General features: G+C 40.5%; 1 protein-coding gene across 1 annotated transcript; it reads left to right on the top strand.

Moving 5' to 3' along the window:
• The first annotated feature begins 66 nt into the window (after positions 1-66).
• Positions 67-22,428, top strand: LARP7 (La ribonucleoprotein 7, transcriptional regulator). The gene is given in 14 exon segments (XM_030948289.1): positions 67-186; positions 3,586-3,794; positions 4,739-4,839; positions 4,948-5,031; positions 7,518-7,682; positions 8,166-8,274; positions 8,721-9,065; positions 9,068-9,094; positions 9,636-9,765; positions 12,199-12,347; positions 13,195-13,313; positions 15,730-15,889; positions 17,849-17,940; positions 21,921-22,428. Coding segments are annotated over 13 exon segments (1,770 nt in total). The 5' UTR covers positions 67-186; position 3,586; the 3' UTR covers positions 22,002-22,428.
• The last annotated feature ends 9 nt before the right edge of the window (positions 22,429-22,437 follow it).

Raw genomic sequence — 22,437 nt, 5'->3', positions numbered from 1 at the left:
CCCCCGACGCTGCCGCGCACGCGCGGGCCCTGCCGCGGGGCTTTTTTTTTTTTTTTTTCCCTTGGAAAGCGGGGAGCGGGCAGCGCGTCTCGCGCCGGGAGCGGCGGGGACGGAGGCAGAGCCGGAGCCGCGGACGGGCCGGGCGGAGCCGAGCCGGTGTGGCGGCGGCGGCAGCAGCAGCAGCAGGTCAGCGACCGGGGAGGGGCTGTGGGTTGGCCGGGTGCAGCGGTGGCGGCGCAGACAGGGGGCGCTGTGGGCCCCTCAGCGCCTTTCCCGCCGCCCGCCCGCGCGCGGAGTTCCCCCCCCCCCCTCACGCCCCCCGCGCGCTCCCCTCAGGCCGGGGCGGGGCGGGCGCGTTGGGCCCCTCGGGTCACCGCCATGGAACCCTGAGCCGTGCTGTGCCCGCCCCCGGCATCCTCCTCTCCCGGTACCCGCTGATCCCGACCCGCGGGGCGCCTTCCTGAGGGCTGGCCACTGCCCCCGGGCGCTGAGTTGGCTCTGCCCGCAAGTGATGCACCGGTGACTCTTGTGCATGGTGTCGTGTCTTGGCACCTGGTGAAATGAGGAACTCGTGCTGAGGGGGCTTTGGGCCCCTCAGAGTTAGTCTGTGCTTGTTTTTTTAAGTGTTGTGCCTTTAGAATTTGTAAATCTCTTCAGCAGTTGGACCTGCAGTGGTCAGTACCTGGTCTATGGTAAGTGTGTGGTGCTCAGGCTTCTCAGCATAAGTCAGAGCTAGAAAAATCTATTTCACATTGTGGTCTGCCCCTTACTTGAGGAGTAAATAAGGTGAAGTTCTCCCATAGATTTTCAGTGGGTTTGGTCTAATGCAGCAGCTACCTGGGCCGCCGAAGGCTTGGTTTTTGTAACCACCTCCACTCTGCTTCCATGTACTTATTCCTTCTGTTTACCTCCAGCAGCTCTGCTGCTTGTTCAGTTCCCTAATCACCTCGTCGTCACCACAGGGAAGAACCAGAAATAAGTTCCTAAAATTTACTTGTGTTTCTTGAGGGTGAGATATTGTGAAGAAATTGGGCCGTCCTTTTTGTGTCGTACAGGTGAATCCACCCAATCAGAGTCTGGTGCTGGCATATATTTTAATTATAACCACAAAAACGATCTCTGAGATTAAGTGCAACCTTTGACTGATCCCCACCTTGACGCCCAGACCACGGCAATAAGTCCCACGACCAGTCTTGAACAGAAATAAGTCCACTTTGCCTCCCCTGAGGTGCCAGAGGGAAGGGCACAACCAGCACACAGGGATCTCTCTAGGTGTGGGACCAGCTTTAACACTCATCACTACCAAATGGAAGCAAAGCCTTTTCTGCCTGTGGGCACACCAGTTTCATGAAATCCATGGAATGCCTTAAAACTGCAGATTAAAATAATGCATTGGTTTCATTCTGTAAAATGGGAGGGGGAAAGTAGAAGTTTTTCTGGTTTTAGGTTAAGAAATTTCTGCTGGTCCCCATGTATTAACTCCTGTCCTTTGTTACCTCATTTTGCATAGCGAGACGTTTCAGGGCAGGGCAGGAACTTCAGCCTGCTCTGCCTGTGTCTGTATTGGTGTAAAATGTTTCAGGATGTGTCTTTTTAAGTAGTTTCAGGTTTGCTGAATACTTGCATTTATTCTGCAGTACATACCTAGGGTTGCCCGTGACTCCACAAAAACATTTTCATAGTATACAAAGTATTCTGAATTCCTCTTTTTTTCTCCCTCATCCCCTCTTGCCCCATTTTAATTTTTAAAATACCCCAAGCAAACAAACATTTGCATCTGTGCTTAAAAGAATAAAGTATATTTTATATCTGCACCCAGTTTCGTCCAGGCCTTGTATTACAGTTGAATTTTATTCTGTTTTCCAGATGTTGATAATAATAGAAACTGGGGTTGTGTGTAGGTTAGCACTGAAATTTTTTAGTTTTTATTGAGTCTATAGATGAGTGTGCAGCTGTGTTATTTATTTGTTTTTTATTTATTATGTGTTATCTTCGCTTTCCTGAAGTTCCTTCCTCCTGTTTTATTGTCCCTCCTTTTCTGGTTTCACTCTGGCACACAGAGGCACTGTGATTTTATTTCATTTTGGAGAGAGTATTCTTTGCTTTATCAGTGTGAGGTTTTGACCCTGCTTTTGCTGTGCTCTGATTTTAATTTGTTTATCAGAGTAGTGCTGGTAGTGTGAGAGTTGGCATGTGGGGAATACAGACTGCCTTACACCCGGGCACGTGGACATTGCTGAATTAATTACTGGGGTTTTTATGTACCTATTAATCATTGATATTTGCTCTAACTCGGGAGGAGCTTGAAGTGCAAAGTAATTTCCTCAAAGCTTCGTTTGTAAAGGACAAAGTGAGAGGAAAGCCTGGAGTGCAGCTTGCAGCTGCTTTTCCCTGTTCTGGGAAGGAGGTCCCCGAGCTGAGTGACTCAAAATGCTTTTTAAAACAAAGCTGCGCTGTCCTGGGCCGCACTGAGGTGTTGGTGTGGTCCCTTCATGCTGTTCAGCCCGGACAGACAGCCCATAATGACATTTTACATTTGTGAAGCACCTCAGTGCAGCCCTCAGCTGGTTATTAAAGGTGTTGCCTGCTGGTTATTAATATAAAAACCTTGCTGTAGGCCTTGAGTGGAGCTTGAACTTGCTGAGCAGTTTTACCTGGCTTATCTTTCCAAGGTGACTGCTGACCTTTCACTATCTGGAGTCCGGCAGCTCCCAGCAGGGGAGAAGCTGATCTCCCGCTGAGGAAGCCTCATTTGCACAAGAATTTGGGGGCCATTTCCATTTTGCCATCCTGTTGTCGAAGTGGGCTTCCTCTCTGATGGCTGTGCTCTCGTTTCCCTCTCTGCTGCTGAAGTCTTTCATATGGTGATTGCGACATTAATGGCTTTAATTTTTGTGGTAATTTAATTTTCCAAAAGCTGTCTGCTTCTGGCAGCATTGCATTGTTTTGCTGGTGTGAAATGAGGTACAGAAGTGGTGACTGGCAGGTCTCAGCTACAGCGAATTGAAACGTGAACAAAAGAGATGAATCGGTGCATTAAAACGGTTTTATATTTTTCAAGATGAATCTGTATATCAAGTCACTTGGTTCTAGGTAGGGTTTATTCTCCAGGGGCCTGTTCTGGAGTTGTGACAGACCCGGGTTTGCCACTGGGGACACTTTATTGACTTACTGCTCTTGGGCAGGGCCTTGGTAGCTGCTGGAGTGAGTGGTTTGCATTTTTGACATAATAAAGACAATTTTGTAAAAATCAACCTTACTGTTACCAGACCTGCCATGATCAAGGCTAATACAAGGTTAGTTTCTGAAGTGTGAAGTGCTCCTGGGTTTTGTGTGTGATCTTTCTAGCGGTTTGTACTGTAAGTTAAGGGGAGTGGAGGAAAAACAGTGTATCGTTTTTCAATTCTTAGAAAAACATGTTTATGAGGAGGGAAATTACCTGCTTTTCAGCTTTAGTTATTGTAGACTCTTTTTGGCAAGTAACTTGCTTTTCTGGTGACATGGTAGAAGATTACACCAGAACATTTACTCCTTGAAGTAACTGCTTTTGTGTTTTTAAAACTATATTGATGTCTCGTTTGACAGAATGACAGGAATGGAGACTGAAACAGAGAGAGGCAAAGCCATGGAAGAAGAAAGCACGGAGCAGAAGAAGGAAAGAGAGAAGAAGAAGAGGTCAAGAGTTAAGCAGGTGCTGGCAGATATAGCCAAGCAAGTGGATTTCTGGTTTGGTGATGTCAATCTCCACAAAGACAGATTTCTTCGAGAACAAATAGAGAAGTCCAGAGATGGGTGTAAGTTTATTTTCAGTATATTTCATAAACACTTGAGTTTCACTTTGTCCTTCCCTGTATTGCTGGCACCAGTGACAGGTTATTTTGAGGTGCATGTCTTCTCCTGGGAAAGGCAGGAGTTCCATGCTGGAAATCAGCATCAGCAGCTCAGGAGGTGGAACCTGTACTAGATTTAAAAAATTTTATTTGCTCTTGCTCTCCTCCTGTCCTGTGAACGCTAGGATAAAGACATCTGCCAGGGTAGAAATGACTGTTTGGGAGACCTGATTTTCATTCTCCATTCTTAAGTAATTTTAAGAACAAGCCATTAAACAAGAGTCATTTTGCCCTCAGAAGTACTGAACTTGTTTTGCAGGGTAGATAGGTGCAGTAATTAAAATGTCACTCGAATATGTTGTTAAGCATAGGTATTTTGTTAATTTTTTCTCTACAAGTTTGATAAGAACTTGTATATTTGCTTCTAGGGTTACTGAGTCTCTTCAGACAATTTTTGTGGTTGGTTGAGCTTTCCTAAGGGCCCCCTTAAATAATTACTGAAGTAATAAATAAGTAAAAATCCCTCTGCATTTTCTAGAGATACTAGACATGTCTAAATTTTTATTAAGACTAGTGCTACATAATTTTCTGTCCAGGTTTTAGCAGCATGTCTGGTTAAAACTGAGGTGCAAGCAGGGGCTCTGTGTTGGCAGCACCAGGTTAAATAATCGATGAGTACTCGAAGGAGAGGCATATTTTTAATGCAAATTGTTTTTTGTGCTGTAAAACTACATCAGAAAAGGAGATTTTCTTCCTTTCCTTTCAAAGACAGCAGGTATCAGTGGGGAGGTATAAGAACAAAATTCCTTTCATAGTGGTTAGCACAGAAGAAAATGAAATTTCACATGAAAACAAGTGGAGTAGAACACATCACCTGATTTCATAATTACACTTTTTTTCCCCCCTAGATGTTGACATATCACTTCTTGTTTCTTTCAACAAGATGAAAAAATTGACTACTGATGGAAAGCTGATCGCTCGGGCAGTTAAAAGTTCATCTGTTGTAGAGGTATTGAACATCTCACCCTTGTGTATTTGCTGGTGCTGGAAGAGTTCTGCTGGGGTGCTGAAGTCAGCAATAATCTCATGGAAAATGCTTCTTTCTCCCTGCTTTCAGCTGGATTTGGAAGGAACCAGGATCAGGAGACGGCAGCCCCTTGGCGAGTGCCCCACGGACGTGGACAGTCGGACAGTCTATGTGGTAAGGCTGGCCTTGTGTGTGTCCCTGTCCCTTTGTTCCTAACTATGGAAACTTTTTTTGTGCATCAGGATTTTCCTTGGCTGCTGCTCATTGTGCATGTGAAAAATGCCAATCACTTGTTTTTAAAATTTTAAAAGTTTAATAGTAATAAAATGGTTATAAGTATAGTAATACAATTAGAATTACAGGATTCTGTCTGGTCATAGTCGACTTCTTCCTCTGAATCCTAACAGCGCCTTCGAGGTGGGAAGAAGTTCCTTTCTTCTGATAAGAGGGCAATAAATTCTCTTTCTCTGAAAGACTGAGGTGTCCTGTGGCTGCTATCCCGCTGCAAGTCCTTTCTTTAAAAAAAGTATCCTACATAGCATAGTTTCTATTTTAACATTTTTTATGACCTAAAACTATATTTAACACGCTACTTTAGAGAATTGATACAGCATTACTTTCTAACACAACACTTACAATAATCATTTTAATATTTGCAAAAAGCCAATCATAAAATACGCATTTTTCACAGTGCAGCACAGGTAAAAGAAATTAATTAAGCACAGGCAGGTGAGCAAGAGCTGAGAGTGGCTGTGGCAAGAAAGGGCTTTGTTTGGTGCAGGGATTTCTCCTGCCAGCTTAAATGGTTTTAAATGCCAAGCCAAGCGCTGCTTCCCAGGCTGGAAAGGTGCAATTTCATTGCACTGAGCAATTGCTGTGTTCCCTGGGCTTTTTAAATGCTATTAGAGGAGCACCAGTGGTATTAAGAAATATTTGCTAATTACATTAATGTAGTTGAAGCTTTCTAATAACGACTAAATTAGCTTCATCAAACAGGATCTAGATGCATTCCCAAGTTTATCAGGGTACTTTAAACAGCATTATCTGTTTATAAGATCTATTAATATAAGTGCCTCTGCTTTTGTACACACGCAAACACCATTCTTTTCAAAGCAGACTATAACTGAAAAATTTTAACTATCCTCCGAGCAGCACACCTGGATACTGGCATGACTGCTTAATTTAAATGAAAATGGCTTGTGCTGATGGGATAAGTCTGCATCTCACCTTGGTATTTCAGCCCGGTCTGAGTGAAAAAACTGTTACATTGTAGAGCCAACTGAGTGCTAGATTGGAAAGAAATCTAGTGGTTAAGCTTCTGCTTAGTTAAACCCTGGGCAATTTTATTTACCAGATTTGAGGCCACTGTGGGATTTGCTTTGTCTCTATTTCCTTTTTATAACAGGTACAATTTTTGCTGTGTACCTGTAGCTGTTAGCAGCTGAGTTAGTATTTTCCAGACAGCACTGAGTTTTCTGTGATAAAGATACACAATGATCATGGCCAGAATGCCAGCCCATCCAGATAAGGAGGAGCTGATCTGCTCTGATGATTCCTTCCTTAACAAAAGCCCGGAAAATGTGGTTGGCTTTTGTTTTTTTTTAAATACTATGTGCCAGACATAATATTTTCCTAACATGATTACAGGTACTGCTTAGAACTCTGAAATACTTTGTCTATATCATTTTTGGATAAGATATTTTAAGTTTTGAGTGACATTGTCCATAAAAAGCTTAAATGCGTGGCCAAATGTTTTGTAAATAACTGATATGTGGAAATGGGGAGAATAGAAGTAGCCCAGATATTGCTTTTTTATATGCTTTACCACAGACTTCACTATTATGCTATTAAAACTTGAAAAACACTTGAAGTAACTGGCTTTTCCATTAAAAGCCAAGCTGTAATAAAATGTTTTTCTGAGGATGGCAAAGTTTATGAAAAAAGAAAATCTGAATGTGATAAGTGTTTCCCTACAAGGAGAACCTTTTAGTGCAGTAACTTGTGAAAAAAATAATGAAATAGTGCCGACTCTCTTGTAGTTTAGGAACAAATTTGAGAGTGGGATTTTAAAGTGTTCTGTTGGGTCTAGTGAGAAATTAGTGTGACACGATTTCTGTGTGACTGGGGAGGGGAAATGCTGAACTCAGACACCGTGTCTGCAAGCTGCTAAAATGTGTTGCTACATTAAGGACATTATAGAAGTAAAAATCAGACAATTTTGTCATCCAAGAAGCTGCTGAAAAAGGTTCTGCTCATGTGATAGATTAAGCTGTAACTGCTAAACTTGAAAATATTGGCTACTGGTAAAAATTTTATCAGTAGTGACTCTTTACTGACCTGCAGGAATTCTTACTGTGATACCTTCCTGCATTACTACCAATTAAAAAAAAATAACTTGTGTTTTGCAGAGGGTATTTTGGGACAAGCCAGTCTGGTATTTCCTCCAAGGTTTGAAATTTACCAAGAGATTTTGTGTTGCAAAGATCCAGCTGCGGGTGAGCTCTTGGTATCTGTCATGTGAAGAAGAGAAACATCTAAATTAAATATATAATGTACTTGTTATAGAGTATGAATAATCAGAGATCTGTTCTCAGGTCACTTTTTGCTACCTGGATACTTTGCCTCTCAACGTTTTCAATTTTTTTTTTTCTCTCCTTTAGGAGCTGCTTCCCAAAAACGTCAATCACAGCTGGATTGAGCGGGTGTTTGGGAAGTGTGGCAATGTCGTTTACGTCAGTATCCCCCGGTACAGGAGCACTGGGGATCCAAAGGGCTTTGCTTTTGTTGAATTTGAAACTAAAGAACAAGCAGAGAAAGCCATTGAGGTGAGTGCTGCTGCCTCTGCTGCTGCCATTGTTCCTGGTGACACATTGAGATATGAATGCTGTGCTCTTTACTAGGTCACCCACTGAATCTTAGAGAAATTCCCAAAATATCACCATTTAAAAGCTTCACTTAACAGGAGTTAGCTCTTCTTTCCTGCTCCCAAACCTACAATTCTTTAAAGATTTAATTCTATTAATAACCTGAAGACTTTGGAATATAATGGGGTTTATTTTGGTTTTTTTGGTAAGTAATTTGGTTGGCCAGTCTTGTCATCTTTTACAGAAAGAGATCTCTGTGAACAAAATAAATGATGTTTAAATTTCATCAAGCAAGCACGGTCATACCTAATTTTCTGTATTGAAACGTGATTTGAAAGTATTCATATATTGAAGTGTGATAAAGATTGTTGGTTTTAGCTTTAACTTGGATGCAGACTCTTCAGAGAAAGTATACTTCTGTGGTTCTCAATTTCCTTGTTTTAGTTTTTGAATAATCCACCAGAAGAAGCACCACGGAAACCTGGGATTTTCCCCAAAACAGTAAAGAATAAACCAGTTCCTACACTGAATTCAAGTGACACCACTGTAGTAGGTAAGTGGTGCTAAGTTATTGGGATCAAGGAAGTGTTTCTTGGGTCAGTTTTGTGCCTCAGCTTCTAAAGAGAAAATTCTCACCTGCTGTGTTACTGCAGTTTAATTTCACATGTCTTAAAAGCTTTTCATAAAAACAATTCACCTTGCTGTGTTTGGCCAGCATGGGCTGAAGTGAAAAATCTACTGTAATTTACAAACCAGTATCCCAGATTTATTTTGCAACTTCATCACTTAAACATTTTCTCTCATTTCTGGTGTTGTAGTACAATTTCCCAGACCTCCTTCTTTCTTCTAAGACTGATGATAAATCACATTAATATTCCTCACAATTATCACCAATTCTTTATTATACCAGCAACTGTTAGGTGAAAAAAAAATTAAATCAAACTAATCTAATCAAGTGTTGAATTATGGACAGTTTTAAATATTGTGTTTTTAATCCAGAAGAGAAGAAAAAGAAGAAAAAGAAGAAATCCAAAATCAAGAAAGAGAGCAATGCACAGGCAGCTGCAGAGCCAAAGGAATCCAACACTAATAACACAACAGAGGCAGCACCCAAGTCTAAAAGGCACAGAACTCCCTCAGAGTGTTCTGAGATGGAGGGAACTGAGCCCCCCAAGCAGCCCTCCAAAAAGGAAAAGAGGAAATGGGACAGAACAGAGAGCTCCGAGGTAACCTGGGAAAGCAGGCCAGGAAAGAGAAAAAGAACCACCTCAGGAGATGGTGAGACATCAGCTCCAAAAGTCAAGAAAACTGCTGAAAAAGATGAAGTGGAAACAATAAAAGAGGAAAAACAGAAGCTCCAAAAGGTTCCAATGGTAAAAAATCTTGCCTGTTTTAATTATCATAATTTCTATGCAAGAATGAAATGAAAGTATAGATATGCCTTATGGATGGTAGAGTGGAAGCATTAGATCAGCTTGGGTATATCAGTGTTCCCTTCAGTTCAGATTAAACCTTGTAAGGAGTCACTCCAAGGAGAGGAGCTACACGGGGAATGAGGAAGAACTTGCAACACTAAAGTAGGGAAATCTAATCAGAAATCAAAATAGTTCAAAGAAGTTCATAACAATAGAACTGTAAAGTATTGGTAAACAGACAGCCTGGGCAAATGGAGACAGCATGGGAAACTAGATAAATAAATTAAAATACAAAAGGAAAAGCATTTGTTGCCTGAGATAAGAAAAGCTGCAGTGAAATGAGATTTAGTGTGAGAAGTAAACCTGGGTAGTTAAATTAAATGAACCAGAAGCAGTTAATACAAAGAAGCAGTAGACATTGAATGTGATTTTATTGTAATAAAATGTTTAACTATCAGTGTTTGAATATTTTTTTTTCATTTGACCTGTTTTAATATAGAAGTTTCTGCAGAGGAAGACAAAGACAAAAAAGACACATCCCTTTCCAAATCTAAAAGGAAACACAAGAAAAAACACAAAGAGAGACACAAAATGGAGGAAGAAGTCATTCCCCTCAGGGTACTCTCCAAGTAGGTGAAATAAGTTTTCTGTGTTAGCACTGATTAATTTTTCCTTAATGGTAGTACTAGGGAAATGGGTGGCTGGCTTGATAAAGAGACCTCCTAAATGAGTACAAAATCCCCCGATTTTTGCACTTGTCACACCTACTGTAACTCTGAAATAAACCCCACAAGTTTTAATCTCATTCCATGTTGGGCCTCTTCAGTGTTTTAACAGTTTACTGCTGGGTAAGTATATATACCTCGGGGATATTGTAAATATTTGTCTTGTGGTACCACATTTAAGGTTTGTGAAATGTTTGAATGTGTATGTTTTCTTGTAGTATGCACTGTTTTGTCACTTGTAGAAAATTTAAGCCATGTGTTTTGTAATGTTTATGTAAGTTTTATTTCTTAAAAATTTAATTCACCATATTTCACACCTTTTAAAGTTATTTATTCTTGAAGTCTCGGTATGTCTGACAGTCCATCACCATTGCTAAAGTGCAATTCCAATTTTTATACAACAGAGTTGCATATTAGCAACAGTATTAGCCTGCAGCAAGAAGAATAAAATACCCGAGTTTAAATTTTAATAGCTTGACGTGTAGAGTTCTGCCAACTTTATAATCCAAAAGTGTTGGGCTTTTAGGAGTCACCACAACTAAAACATGGAAGCACTTACTTTTTAGGCATCCAGCAAGTACCTCCATGTTAAAGTAGAGGGGGTCCTCGCCGCCTCGTGCTGCAAAATCGTGATTTATATAGAAGAACATTTTTTTTATTTGACATATTTCCAGAGGAAGGTGTTGAGTTTAAAAGGATTCACCACCACGAAAACATGGAAGCACTTACTGTTGAGAACCAAAGCAAGCACATCCACATTTAAGTTGTGGGGGTCCTTCAAGGGAAAAACTACATAAAATTAAAATAAAACCGCAGTAACAAAAAACATTTATGCACATTTCCTGTAAGGAGCCTTTGAGCATTAGGATCCACCGCCACTGAAACATGGAAGCACTTACTTTTTTAGGCAGCAGGTACCTCCATGTTAAAGCAAAGGGAGACCTTCAAAATTAAAAATCGCTTTAAATGAACTTTAGGCGCTTAGAAAAAGATCTGCTCACAGCTAAATTTTTTCCCGTATCTAAAAATCTTCAGGATGTAAAAATCTTCAACCGAAGTACAGGCAAAAAAACCCCAAAAACAAAGCAACAAAAAAACCCCATATAATCCAGGATGAAGTTTCAGGATTGCGATCAGGATTCACCTCTACTAAAACATGGAAGCACTTACTTTTTCTATATCACAGAAAGCACCTCCATGTTAAAGTAAAAGGGGTCCACAAAAAAAAAAAAAAAGGTTGTCAGCGCAGCCTGTCCTCTGCCATCAGCATTCTGAGCAAACTGCAACAAACACAAGAGCTTTGGTTAGAGGTTGTTCAATTTTAGCAGATGGCTAAAATGTAAAATGTTTAAAGAGTGTAAGCATTGCAAATACTTGCCTGACTCAGGCTCCATGATCTCCTGTTCTTTGGCTGAGCAAGTCACAAAGTTCCTCCTTGAGCCCGTATTTATACCAAACCTTGCCATGGGATGGTGTTGCCTTTTTATCTCCAAGAATCATTACGTGGCTCTTTTGTTATTTTAATGCCTTTGCTCCGTTGAGAATGTATGATCCTGGGCGAGTCTGGATGCTTTTTTGAAGTATACAGTTGTCAGTGTTAACAGCTAAAACCATTACCAGAAGATATCCTCCTCTTTAAAAATCCTCTATCAGCTTGTTTGATAGCACAGATTAGGGTAACAATGAGTCGTTCTCACAGTGCCACTGCGGGCATTGTGTTGCTGTGGAGCAAAGCTCTGGCTGTTTGCAGAAACATCTCCATGTTAAATGTATGTAAATATATAAATTGCTTCCATGGGGGGGATTTTTGAACCAAAATGCATTTGAATAGGGAGGAATGTCCTTATCTTGGTAGGTTTTTGGTGAGTTTAACCAGTTGTTGATTTTCCAGCAATGATTTTTTTCTCGAAAATGAATGACTGATTCTTAATGTAGTGACACAGGAGTGGGTTCACTGAACTAATTCACTGAATTGAGAGTTCACTGTCTCTGAATTAACACTGAATTCGGTGCCTGTGCTCTGTGTAGTTTCAGTGGAAAACACAGTTCACCAAACTCTTCTCAATGGTGTCTGAATATTTAAAGCAAATTTGAAAGCCACTCTGTTGGAATGATAGGTTGATGTTGTTGGAACTCTCTAAAGCAAAGCCATGGGAGATTGAGTTAGGGAAAAAATTGAATTTGACCAAAGTGCAGGGACATCTCTGGTGGCAGAATGGTCTGCACTGTTCACCAAGTCCACCTAAAGCTGTTTGTAACCTGTTCAATTACCTGTAAGTTTCTAAACATCGGTTTTTGTTTGCAACTGACATCCTGTGCCTGTGTTGCTGCTTTTAGGACCGAATGGATGGATTTGAAGCAGGAATATTTGGCTCTGCAGAAAGCCAGTATGGCCTCGTTAAAGAAAACCATGTCTCAAATCAAACCTGAGCCCGTGGGAGAAATGGAGACGGAGTCTGGTGTGCAGAAATCTGAAAATTACAAAAGTAATCCTGGGTTTTGTCTTTTTTTCCTTAGTGTTTCCGGTATGCAAACAGAAGTGGTGCAAGACCCTGGTCTTGCAGAAACCCTGCCAGAAGGTTTTGTTGTGTAAAATGCTGCTGTTTTCTCAAAATGTCAGATAGTAAAAGTTACCCCCTCACTATATTATGGTGGATTTGTTACTAAGGAGTTATGTAAGAAAATACTAAAGTGATTTCAGCATAGTTCAGCATATAGCACTTCCTAGGCTTACAGATGTATTTAGGTAGTTGTCATGATTAGGCCTCAGAGAGGTAAATGAATAATCAGCTGTCTTGGTGCTGCATCTTGGGCCAGACCGGCTTGGGTTTGACTGTCCCAGAGGTATTAAAAAAAACAGCTTGGAAGTGGACTTTACCAGCTCTAGGGGTACGAGCTTTGAAATTATATCTTTGTAGATAAATTTCTACTTTTTTTCTGGTTTAGAATTCTTCTTTATTTTATTTCCTCTGAGCACTCTTTGTGTCTCTTCACTAGCCTCCACACTGATGTTCCAATGGCCCTCTGCATGGTTTTAATCATCACTCTATAACTACGGGGTTACTCTTGGTACAATATAAAATGTCTTTGTAGGAAGAACCCTGTGGACTTTAAAATTGTCTCAAAGACTTTTTCTTGAAGCTGATCTTTTTTACTAAAAGTGGCTTGAACCTTTCGACAATCTTGATCCTTCTTTTAATAAACCTCAAACTGCAGTAACAATATTTGATGCTTATTTACACTGTTACTCCTGTGCTTTCATGTCTTAATTTTTTCAACCTAATAAATAATTTTTTTTTTCTATTTCCCCCACCCTGTTTTTAACTTGCCCAGCCACGAGTGAAGATTGTGCCCCTCCCGCCAAGGCCAACACAATGGGGCCTCAGTTTGTCAGCGGAGTAATTGTGAAGATCATTAGCAGCGAGCCCCTGCCGGGCAGGAAGCAGATCAAGGTAATGCCTTTGTAACCTCAGGGTAGCTGTTAGCCTTTCCTCTTACCCTGCCCCCCAAATCTTTGAATATGGAATACCATTTTACCCAGACTCACTGATTTTTTTTTTTTTTTTTGCCTATTTGGCCCGTAGCTGAGTAAAAATTTCTTGGTGTCTGTAAATGGCAGATTTTTCAGTGGAAAGATAGGTTAAAGGAGGATGTTTCAAACTAAAACCAAGCCTGTATTGTGCTTGTAGCAATGTCAAGTTTATCATGAAAATATTGAGGAGAATAAGCAAAGCTCTGGTGCTTTCCAGTTAAAAAAAAGGAGCTGGAGACTTCTTCAGTGTTCTGCGTTTGTCACTGTGCCAGTCACCCTGACAGGAGACTTTAAAAAGTTTATGATGTTTTTGTCATTAACAGGAATTTGGGGGCAGGAAAATGCTCTCTGCATGAGAAACCAATTTTCTTGATTTCGGAAAGAATTTTACAATGACAAAAACTCAATTTCAGGGAGAGTGACAGGAGTGGAACTTGTTGATTCAGTCACTTTTTTCCTAATGCAAGTTTTGTGTGATGACACAAACCAAAAGTTACACATCAATTCTTTTTAAGGAAAATACCAGTTTTTAAGCTTCATCATTTTGAAATGGAAATATTAGGAGTTTTCCAAAGGAAATAACAGGTTTTTTCCAGATCCTGAATTTTCCATCAATGTTACACAGGGCATTTTCTTTCCCAAATTGCACTTTAGGATGAGTAACAACTGCAAAGAATTTGAGCAACTTGAACTCAGGTTGGTGCACACACATACCCAGCCCACTCAGAACAGCGAGGGAATGGTTTAAAATTCCATTTCTGATACTGTTTATCAAACAGTTGTAACCAGGGAAGCCATTTCGAGTCACCAGCTGCTTGCAAGTGTGTGGGGCTTGGTGTGTGCATGAACCTAAGCAACATAGGAGACTCTCTCACTGAAACCCTCATCTCACTGGTGCTGGGGTTTCAGCTTCAGCAGCCTGATTTTTCTCTGTGTGTTTGAAGGCAGCTGAGTGCTGGAGACACAGAGAGAATGTGGCACAAGTTGTTCCTCTAACCTCTGAGGGCCTCTTGGACTGCAGGATATTCCTCACTGGGTTTTAAGTTTGTGTCACACCCTGATAGGCTGTGGGCAATGGGAAAGCTTAGTATTTAAAAAGAAGAAAACTTAAATTCTTTTGATATTTCTTTCCTCTTTTTTGGTGTTTTTTTTTTGTTGTTGTTGTTTGTTTTGTTTTGTTTTGTTTTTTGGCCAAACTTTGTGGAAGGCAGAAGTGCAACCAGACATGGCTTTGCTGTGTTTCTGGGCTGTCAGCTGCAGCAAGCTGCCACTAAGCTCTGCTTCAGACCTTTTTCCCCTCAGACTTCCAGAACTGAGCTGCATTTCTCGTTCCATGGAAGCCATGATGCATGCCACACGACTTGCGAAGGTCTTTGCAGTGTAGTTTAAATATTATTTTGATGTTCTAATTTTACACTTCTCTGCTTCCCTGTTTTGCCCTCAAGGTGCTCCTCCGAGCTACTCACTTTTGCCAGCTCCAAGGAACTCTGGTTTGTTTTAGTTTTCCATGAAAGGATGGCTTTGGGATAACAGAATAAAGCCGAAAAGTAGCTTTTGTTGGCTCTCAAATGATCTTTAACAGCGTTGTCACTTAATTTTTGTTTTGTTTTAAGGCTGCCCTTGGTAGTGGAGGGTTAAAAGCAGTGTGTGATTCCTGAATAGAAGCATCTTACTTGAGCTGCCTGCTGTGAACAAAATTGACTAGGAATGTGTGGTCCTACTTAATTTCCCTAACAGCAGGAATTACAAGTCACCAGCTTCATCTGCAAGAGCATTTGTGACTCTTCTCCCTTCTGTCAGTGAAAATTCAGGCAGAGGTCACTTCATAAAGATAGAGTTGTTTTACTACTGCTCCTTTCTCAAATCATCTGCCATGCATGAGCTTGCTTTTGTGCATTTAATGTGTAGAATCAAGTCCGATATTTTTCTGTTAGACTGAGATTATCGATGTTATAGTGCACAGTTTTTACTTTTGAAAAAAATCCAATACAGCATTGAAATAAATGGGTGATGCTCCATTAGTAAAATGATACCATAAGGTTTCCAGGAATTACTGCTTTAAATTGTTAATGGGAGGGCAGGATGAGAGATAGATGGGAAGATGTTGCAGGCTCATAAATTAGAATTCAGTTATAACCTTCTTAGGAAAAAATGTTAATTCAAAACTCTTTGACAAGGGATTGATCGATTAAATGACAAAGTTCAATTACTTTCTCCTACTTCATGACCTTCTTGAGAATGTTAACGACCTCCAAATGGAATGGTCAAAAGTCTCTCTTTTTAAGTTCCCTTTTTGAAGGCTGATTTATGGTGTGTGTTGTGTCATGCTCTGACAGGATGCTCTGGCAGTGCTGGCTGAGGTGGCTTATGTTGACATGCTGGAGGGGGACACCGAATGCCACGTCCGTTTCAAGACTCCTGAGGATGCACAGACTGTCATGAAATCACACAAAGAAATACAGATCAAAAACAACTGGAAATTCGAAGTTCTCACTGGTAAGTCTTCTTTTTTTTTCATGAAAGTATGGGAGAAGCCTTAATTACTGTGAATGGGATCATTCCTGATGAATTTATGGATATATTTAGATGTCTCAGGAGAAAAAGATTGCATGTTTAGTAGTTTTATTTCCTGGGAGTCTTCTTGTTTTGCAATTACTGTGAACTTGATAAAACACAAAGGGATTTTATGCCACCATTCAGAGCAAAATGATGATTTTTGCTTCCTATTACAGACTTAATTTTGTTCTTTTTAGGTTGATTTGCTTCACTTTCAGTGGCAAAGGGCTGTAGAGCCTAATTCACATTGCAGCTTTATGAATAGAACATTCTGATAATGCAAAAGAATTTTAAAGGAAGACTTGGTTGAAAATACTGAGCATATGTGTGAAATGGCATGGCAAGGATCTAACAGCACAGATACACTTAAAGTGGGTTTTAGCACTTACCCACTAATTGATCCTTATTTTTCAGGAAGTTGAATAATTTAGGCCAGAATAAGAAGGGCTCTACTTTTCAACTTCATTTTAATGTGTGTTGTTTCTTTCTGAAATGATTGTGCTGTTCTAAATTTGTATCTTATATTAGACTGGATTAGTTTGCCAAGTGTGGAGAAGCCTCTTTGTTGCATTGAGGAATAGAAATAAAGAGGAAGCCTGTCAAACTTGCTGTATTCATTAAACTTTTGTCTTTGAAAGATGGACCAAAAACTGTAATATGGAAAAAAAAACCAAACAGGTAAAACAGTCAATATGAGACTGCCTCATCTCTATTTAAATATTTCACCCCACACTTGCCTAAATCCTGGTTTAGGACCCAGTCTGCTGGGTGCAGGGATGTAGATGCCAGTAAAGGATTGCAGGAGGAGAAGCTTTGATGGAACCATTAACCTTCATGATGATATCAAAGTTAATTGAAGTTTGAGACTCAGTGAGTGCTGCTAATGTCATTTGGAGATAGATTTGTCTCCTGTGTGCTCTGTGTTTCAGAGATCCAGAAATAACCTCAAATTTTGTGTTCTACAGCTGTGTGCTCTGTGTCTGTCTGTCTCTGGTTTGGTGTCCTTACATCAGAGTGTAGTAGGAGATTAGGAGTAAGTACTACATTGTAGGAGCATTCCATTCATGGTCTTAAGATTTTTTTTTTTTTCTAACTGGCTCATTGAAATGAGAATGGAAAAGCTTTCCAGGAATGCACAAAGGACTCACAGTTAGGATTTTTGTTTTACTTGGTGGCAGAAGGTGAGAGATGAGAAGGAAAGAATCTTTAATGCTCTCTACAGCAGGGACTAAAGATTTCCCAGTAGTATTTTACTCTTCAGGATTTGACTTTAAGTATCTTCAGCTTGGCATCTGGCAAGATGGCAAGCATCTGTGATCACGTTGAGATGTGAACTTCTGCAGGAATCTCTTCTGAGATCATTCAGAAACTTCCCTGTGGCTGAAGATGAACCCTGAGACCGTGCAAAATGGTATCACAAAATTCCCATTGTGATAATTACATCACAAACCAGAAAGAACAGTGGCAAACTACTGCTTCTCTGCAAAGTAGCTGCTGAGAAGAGCTGCTGAATTTTTTGCTTTTGTGTTGCTGCCCATGTTCAAATATTCCTGACAGCTCATGAGGTCCCCAGGCAATGGTTTTGATGAAACAAAATAGTCTCAATTGTTCTTACAGTAATTACTTTTTTTTTTCTCCTGTTTGGTAACTGTTTGAAATATGTCAGAGGTTGAGTACATCAGTAAATCAAAGGGGCCTGTGTGTGCTGTGGTGAAACTTCAGCTAAAACTGATGACAGGTAGAGAGCAATTCTGTGTGGCTTCTGTGGATAGGAAATTTAAGACTACTGGGGAAATACTTGTTAGGTTTCCCTAACAGATGTTTTAATGAGTGTGAGAAGTGGATGCACTTCTGGTGGCTGTGTTTATTGACATTGCTCCATGTCCATTTTCCCCCAAGGTGACCATGAGCAGCGTTACTGGCAGAAGATTTTGGTGGACAGACAAGCTAAGCTGAACCAGCCTCGAGAAAAGAAGCGGGGTACAGAGAAGGTAACCTGCAAATCTCAGCTGTTCCCTCTGCAGCCAGGGCTGCAAACATGACCCTGCTTCTGCATTGCTCCATGTGGTTTGACACCCTGTGTATTTTAATTCTGATAAACCACTTCCTACTGACCTGGCAGCAGGGTTTTACAGCCACAGAATACAGAGTGTGGCTGTCCTGCTGCAGCTGACAAGTGCAAGGCTTGTCATTGCAGGGACAACTGGAGAAAGTTAAGTCCATGACTGAACTTCATTTGTAAGCTGGATTTCTTTTGAAACCCTGTCTGGATGAGCTCATTAATAAGTTAAGTAGTCTTGATGTGGTCTCGTGAAATCAAGTCTAGTGCTGCACTCTTAAATCTCTAGTATGATCCAGAAAATAATTTTCTTGAGAACAAATCTCATTTCCCTCACCATTAACACAGTTTTATTTTGCTGTGGTGAATCCTGTGTGTTCCCAGAGTGGTCAGCCCCAGCCAAAGCTGGCTGCTGCTGCCAGCATCCATGGCTGTGCAGCTTCCAGTTCCAAACTGGGACACTGCAGCCTTCTCCTGGCTGTGCCTGTGGGCTGCAGCCTTAAGGGAATGTTGCAATGAACTTGCAGCCTCTGCTGCAGCCCCAGCAGCTCCTTCCACCATGAAGGGTTCCTTGACTAAGCCAGGCAGATCCCTGACTTGACAGAGAGGAGCCAGAGAGTATTTCACAGACGTTTTATTGCCAGGTTTGCTTCACACACAATCCAGATAAGGTTTCTGAATTGGCTTTAGCCTGATTTTTTTTTGCTGTAGCTTGCAAAACTTCAGAATCATCTGACCTTAATTATTTGTTGTTGACTTTGGAGACTCTTTGTTTCCTGGACGTTAGGGAAAAAATCCTGCCCCACATAAAATGGAAAGTAAATATTTAATTGACCTAAAGGAGCAGCAGTCATACAGCTCAAAACCTTATCTTGTACAAGGCATATTTTGCATGTCTTATCCTGTTTGTGTGCATGTTCTTTCAGAGATCCTGCAGACAAATGAGTTGAGTTTTTTTAAACAAAGATGTGCATAAAGAATTTGCCCGAATGTCTAATTTAATTTTCATGAAAGCCTGAAAATGGCATTGATTCGAGCCATTTTTCTTTAATATAAGCAGAAAGGGAATTTGGAATTTGAAAACCACATCTTTAGAACATTTTTCTGATTGCTGCCAGGATTTTTTTAATGTACTTTTACTTTTTGAAACCAAAGGTGCCAGTGAGACCTTTGACTTTAATTTTGACTGTAGGAGCCCTTGCTCTCAAGTTTCTCTTCTTCATCTTTTGAAGATTGGTATTTGTTGACCAAGCTGGTGTAAATTGGGCAGTAATGTACCTCATCTAGGCTTGCAAATACAAACTGTCTGGGTTCTGCCTAACAATTGGCAGCACAAGGATGCAAACTCCTGCTTCTTTCCCCTGCCCATCACCTTGCCACACAGGGAGGTGTGAACTTCAAAGCCAGGGAATTCTATTTAAATGCTAAAGCTGTTAAGCAAAACATCAAGACAAGAATGCCTCGCTGCAATCAGTAAGTTTTAACCCCTTCCTCGCTTTTTTACAGTCTGTATTCCTGAAATACAGACTGATAATATATTTTTCTGTTCATTAATATTTTCCCATTTGAAAATTTTTCCTTAGTACTTCCAAGACGATTTCTTGTGAAGATCTCAAAGGTAGAAAGAAGCAGTATAATAACTATAAATAATTATTAAATTAATAATTTAACATACTCAGTAAAATGTGCCATTAGTGTGCCTTTCTATTCTGTTGATGATGTTTGAAATCCCTTACACCATTTTGAAGTGGAACCTTCTGCCTGTTAGCTGCATTATGATTGGAATTAAAGCATCTATATTTTCTTTGAATCAGTGTTGAATGCATGGACAGTTGAGGCAGTCTGAGATTCCTCTTTTCCATTTTTTCTAAAACATCCAGGCCCATTTTGCTTTCCTCAGGATAATGGTTAAGGATCACTGCAGCACACAGCTGGTGCAGGGCCTAAAACCAAAGCAAGTGGTAGAGATTTCACTTCCTGAATCAATCAAAAAAATTGGTGACAGTCTACCAGGCCTGGAGGGAAGACAGGGACACCTTTTTCATTCCAAAGGATGGCCAGGCCTTTTCTGAGGGGCCTTGGGATATCCTATCTCTTTTGGACATCTGGTTTATTATAGGAACTGTGCCAGTGGAAGTGAAACCTTTCCCTGGTGTCTGTGGAATGGCTGGATCCCTGTTTGCATTCAGGAGTAGCCCTGTGGTTACACAGAGGTGCTGCTACTGGATTGATGAGCTAGAAATGGAAATCCTCTTGCAAATTCTCTAATAGAAACACTCAGCAGTATGAACTGGGCAGCTCATATCTTAGAGCTTCCCTTCCCATGTTTGGCATTCTCCATCCCATATGCTGAAGGATTAAACCACTGTACTCTGCTTCCTCTTAGGGCTGAACTGTTTTAAACTGGTTTTTTTTTAGGCACCAGAGCATAAAAGTTAGCCATCTTGAGGTCAGTTTTATTGCTGGAAGCTGCTTGGGAAAGCCTCAAATCTTGCCTGCCACAGGGAGTGCAGCAGCACAAGGTGCACCTCCATGCTGTGTGCAGGACTCAGCCATATGCAGAAGTAATAAATAATTTGATTTGTATGTGAACAAATCTGGCACACTGGATTGCCTGGGTGCAAGTGACCACATAACTCCAGCTAGTATGGTTGAGTAGTCTCCAGCAGAGAAGTTGCTCTGGGCTTTTGTTTGGTTTTGTTGCTGTTTTGATTTGATTTGGTGTTGGTTTTTTGAGGGGATGGTGATTTTTTTTTTTTTGTGTTTTGTTTTGGGTTTTTTGTGGTTTTTTTAAAGGTGGTACTTCTGTGTTCTGTGTGAGTGCATTTTCGTGTGATTTCTTGTGTTGGTTTGTGGTTGCTGTGTGTGTGTGGTTTTGTGTATATTGTGATGGGTTTTGTGGGTTCTGTACATGCCTCTGCCTGGTTTTTTTTTGTGGGATTTGGGGATTTTATATGTACTTAGAGTTCTCTGCATGTACTGGGGCTTTGGAGTTGTTTTGAGAGGCTTGGAAGAGTTTTGGTAATTTTTTCCTTTTGGGTTTGGTTTTTTTTTTTTTTTGCAGATTACATATTTTCAGAGGTTGGTTTTGGTGTTTCTTAGTGGGTTTGGGTTTTTTCTGCTGTTTTTAGGGAGCCTGGTGGGGTTTTTTTTAGGGGGGGAGTTGTGTGCTCTGTATGTGCCTTTGAGTGTTCCTGTGTTGGATTCTGTGGGGGTTTTATGTGCCCTCAGATTGTGGTGTCGTGTTGGCTTGTGGTGTTTCTCCACGAGGTTTTTTGTGTATTTTCTTGTGTTGATTTGTGGGTTTTGTGGTTTGTGTGTGTGTTTTTGTGGTGTTAGGGGAGTTTGTGGTTTCTTCATGTTCTTGTGTGGGTTTTAGGGGTTTTGTGTAGCTGTGCGTGTTCTTATGGGAGTTTGTGGTTTCAGCGTCAATGTTTTTGCCTGGGTTTAGGATTTTTTATGACATGGGAGTTTTGTGTGTGTTCTCAATGTGTTTGTGTGTTTGTTCATGGATGGGGTTTATAAGGGTTTTTATTCTGTGTATGTTTCTTGTGGTTTCTGTGCCTCAGTGATTTTTCTTCAGTGCGTTCATGTGGAGTTTCTGTGGTGTGCTGGGGATATATGTGGGGGTTTTTCCTGTTTAAAATTCCACAATATTCATAAAGCACTCTTTTTGGGCTTTTTTTTGTGATTTGACCTTGTTTTTCCTACATCAGTAGCCAAATGAATCTAATAAAAGGATAGAATTTTTAACTTGCTGTATGAGGCTGTATTTTAGGATTTTGAAATTGCCATTTTGATGTCTTCAACCATGTAGGGAGGAAGGAGGAATAGAATATATTATGATTATACAGTCAAATCCTAACAATATGGTTTTCCTCTGATTTTCCACATCATTTTTGCTGCTTGCAGTTGATTGCCAAAGCTGAAAGGATGCGGCTGGAGAAGACCCAACAGACAAGCAAACACATTCGCTTCACTGATGACAACTAACAGGGCTGATGTGGGCTTGGAAGTGAACTGTAGCTGTTCCAGACAAAACATCCAACACCAGCCCCCACAACCACTGCTGCTTCCAGCAACCCAGCCTGGGCCCTTGGAGCCAGAACTCTGCAGACTGCAAGTGTGAAGATTGGTTCTGAACCCCATTTTTACTAGGCTGAATGTTTCCTGCTTCTGAGCCCTTAGGTAAAGCTTTTTGGAACATGTGTATTATGAGATCTTCCTTTAGTTCACTTCCACTTTGTTGGGATTTTCTCTTTTTTTTTTTTGTTTTGTTTTGTTTTGTTTTTGGTTTGGTTTTTTTGTATGTTTTATACACTAGGTTATAAAATAAAATGCTTGAGAATTTCAGTTGTGTATCTCTAATTCTTCCATTTGCTTTTTATGAGACTATAAATAATAAAAGTGGTAAATGCTACATAAACCT

Source organism: Camarhynchus parvulus, chromosome 4, assembly GCF_901933205.1.
Source record: "Camarhynchus parvulus chromosome 4, STF_HiC, whole genome shotgun sequence".
NCBI lineage: Eukaryota > Metazoa > Chordata > Aves > Passeriformes > Thraupidae > Camarhynchus > Camarhynchus parvulus.
This window is presented reverse-complemented; position numbering and strand designations above follow the sequence as displayed.